General features: G+C 36.0%; 1 protein-coding gene across 1 annotated transcript in view; it reads left to right on the forward strand.

Annotated features, from left to right (window-relative positions):
- Window positions 1-439: 439 nt before the first annotated feature.
- si:ch73-383l1.1 overlaps window positions 440-2213 on the forward strand; it is a 262319-nt gene continuing 260545 nt past the window's right edge. Inside the window, exon 1 of the mRNA XM_087236667.2 lies at window positions 440-753. Coding sequence (XP_087092793.1) covers window positions 675-753 — 79 coding nt within the window. The 5' untranslated portion in view covers window positions 440-674. The remainder of the gene's footprint in view (window positions 754-2213) is intronic.

Consider the following 2213-nt stretch of genomic DNA (forward strand, 5'->3'; position numbering starts at 1 on the left):
TGCAATTGTCATTTGTTGTCACCTTGCCTACTGCAGCTTTTATTTTTATTTTTTATTTTTTTACTTGCTTGAGTCAGCACATAACAATAAACAATATAGATTCTCAATATTTGGAGCAAAATCTGTTGTCTTTATGTAGAAGTATAATATTCAGACATCGTAGGATTGTTTGATTAGCCATAAAATGTATATTAAACATAAATATACACAATAAATGAGGTGAATCCCTCACAAGAAGATCCTCATATTAGTTCATCCTCTTTGTCATGACAAATTCAAAATCCTGACATAGCAGGTGTATATGCTAAACAGCCATATGGAGGGCGTGGTCTCGTCTGCTAAAACGCATCTTTTGACCATTCCCATATCAGATAGGCGGTGCTCCGCACAAAATGGGCGTGTCTTTACGCTCAAACCGAAGTTGTGAATCCATCGAGGTAATGAAATGGTTACAAGTCCTTCAGTCCGGATAATCAACCACAATTACTTAAAAAAAACAGCTAACAGCCCAAAAAGCCAAACAGTCCAGCTGTGATTATTGACAAAGGATGTGCTCTGAAACGAAGACGTGAGTGAGTGCGCGCGCTGGAGACTCAGACGCTGGACTGTCAATGCCCGGATTCTCTATTGATCATGCTAATGTGTGGGGATATAACTTCTTAAAATAAGCAGAAATGTGGCCGGTTCGCTTCCTTCTCCTCTTCTGCCTGGTCTTCACGTTTGCGGTGCTTCAGAGGAGCAGCGGGCAGTCAGGTGAGTGATAAAACCGGTGCGTAAAGGCTCTTGGCAAGCTGCGCACTTGTCCGGTGTGCGCTGTTGTTATCGACTACTTTGCTGCACTTAAGCGAGCGGAGATTGAAAGATTGTGAAGTGTTTGCTTCAGGCACAGTGTGTGTATCCGTCGAGTCCTTAAGAAGACCAGAGGAGGAATGTATTTGAATCGCACATCATTCAAGATTCAATGCAGCAGATCACATCTCTCTGCTTGTTTACATATTTCATCTGGTGTTTATTTTTGTGATATTAGCAAATCAGTTGTGTAATCGCTTCATCGTGTTCCAAATAACACGATGGGTTTTCGTGTCCTCCTGAAACAGTAGATTTATTGCCACTCAGATTAAGTCCATTATTTGTTTTGTGGATAAGGTATTTTGCTGATGTGCATGATCTTAAATGACTCATGTAAAATAGCTTTACTAATAGATGGAACTAAGAGATTCACGTGGTAGTTTTTGTCAGGACAGTGTGCCAGTGTCACAAATAAAGTTTCATGTCAATATGTCAAAACATTGCTGAGATACAGCCTCAGTCGTGTTTGGCGTGCTTGCTGTCAAACTTGTTGACATGTTACGTGAGAACTTTGCAATGTAAAGAGGAAACATTTGATATCTCTGTCCAGCTGAATTTGATTTGATCTCCATTTGGTGAAGAAGCGACGACCTGTTCTATGGGAGTTTTGCAAAAGTAGGGTTTATAAATATGTTCCAATATGGCTGACTAAGGGTCGTGACTTTAGGCCAAACAAATCAGAAGTTATAAACCGATAAAGTAGTTTGGGTTTGCAAACTGCTCAGGAACTGATGCTAGTGGACTGTTATAGGCTATATGTTTTTTTTTTTCTTTTTCTCAATAGACCAAAACATTGTAAACATAAATCCTCACTTCCTGTTTGGCAACCTTGTCTAAGTTTGGTGAAAGACATGAGGTAAAGCAGATTGATTTGATTGTTTTTTTTGAATTATTTTGGGGTTAATACATTAGCACATTATTGCATAGGTAATATTTAATTATTTAGATTAAATAAGTCTGAAGATGATTTGAACCAAATTTGTTGAACTTTAGTGCTGTAGGCGATGTACTATTTAAATTAATTTAAGTCGTTTCATTGAGCATGTTCTAGAGAATCATACTACTACTACTACTGCTAATAAATAATGATGATGATGATAATAATAATAATAATAATAATAATAAAAGTATTAATAAATTAAAAATAAACTAATAATAATAATAATAAATTATTAATAAAACTAAATAAATTAATAATAATAATAACAAACAAACAAGCAAACAAACAAACAAACAAACAAACAAACAAACAAACAAATAAATAAATAAATAAATAAATCTACACTAAAAGAAGAAATATGCAACTGTTGGTGGCGCTTGAATGATATGGAAACACGAGAACTGTAGTCAGGAATGTTAGGAAC

Source organism: Danio rerio, chromosome 1 (genome assembly GCF_052040795.2).
Source record: "Danio rerio strain M-AB ecotype USA chromosome 1, GRCz13ab, whole genome shotgun sequence".
Taxonomy (NCBI): domain Eukaryota; kingdom Metazoa; phylum Chordata; class Actinopteri; order Cypriniformes; family Danionidae; genus Danio; species Danio rerio.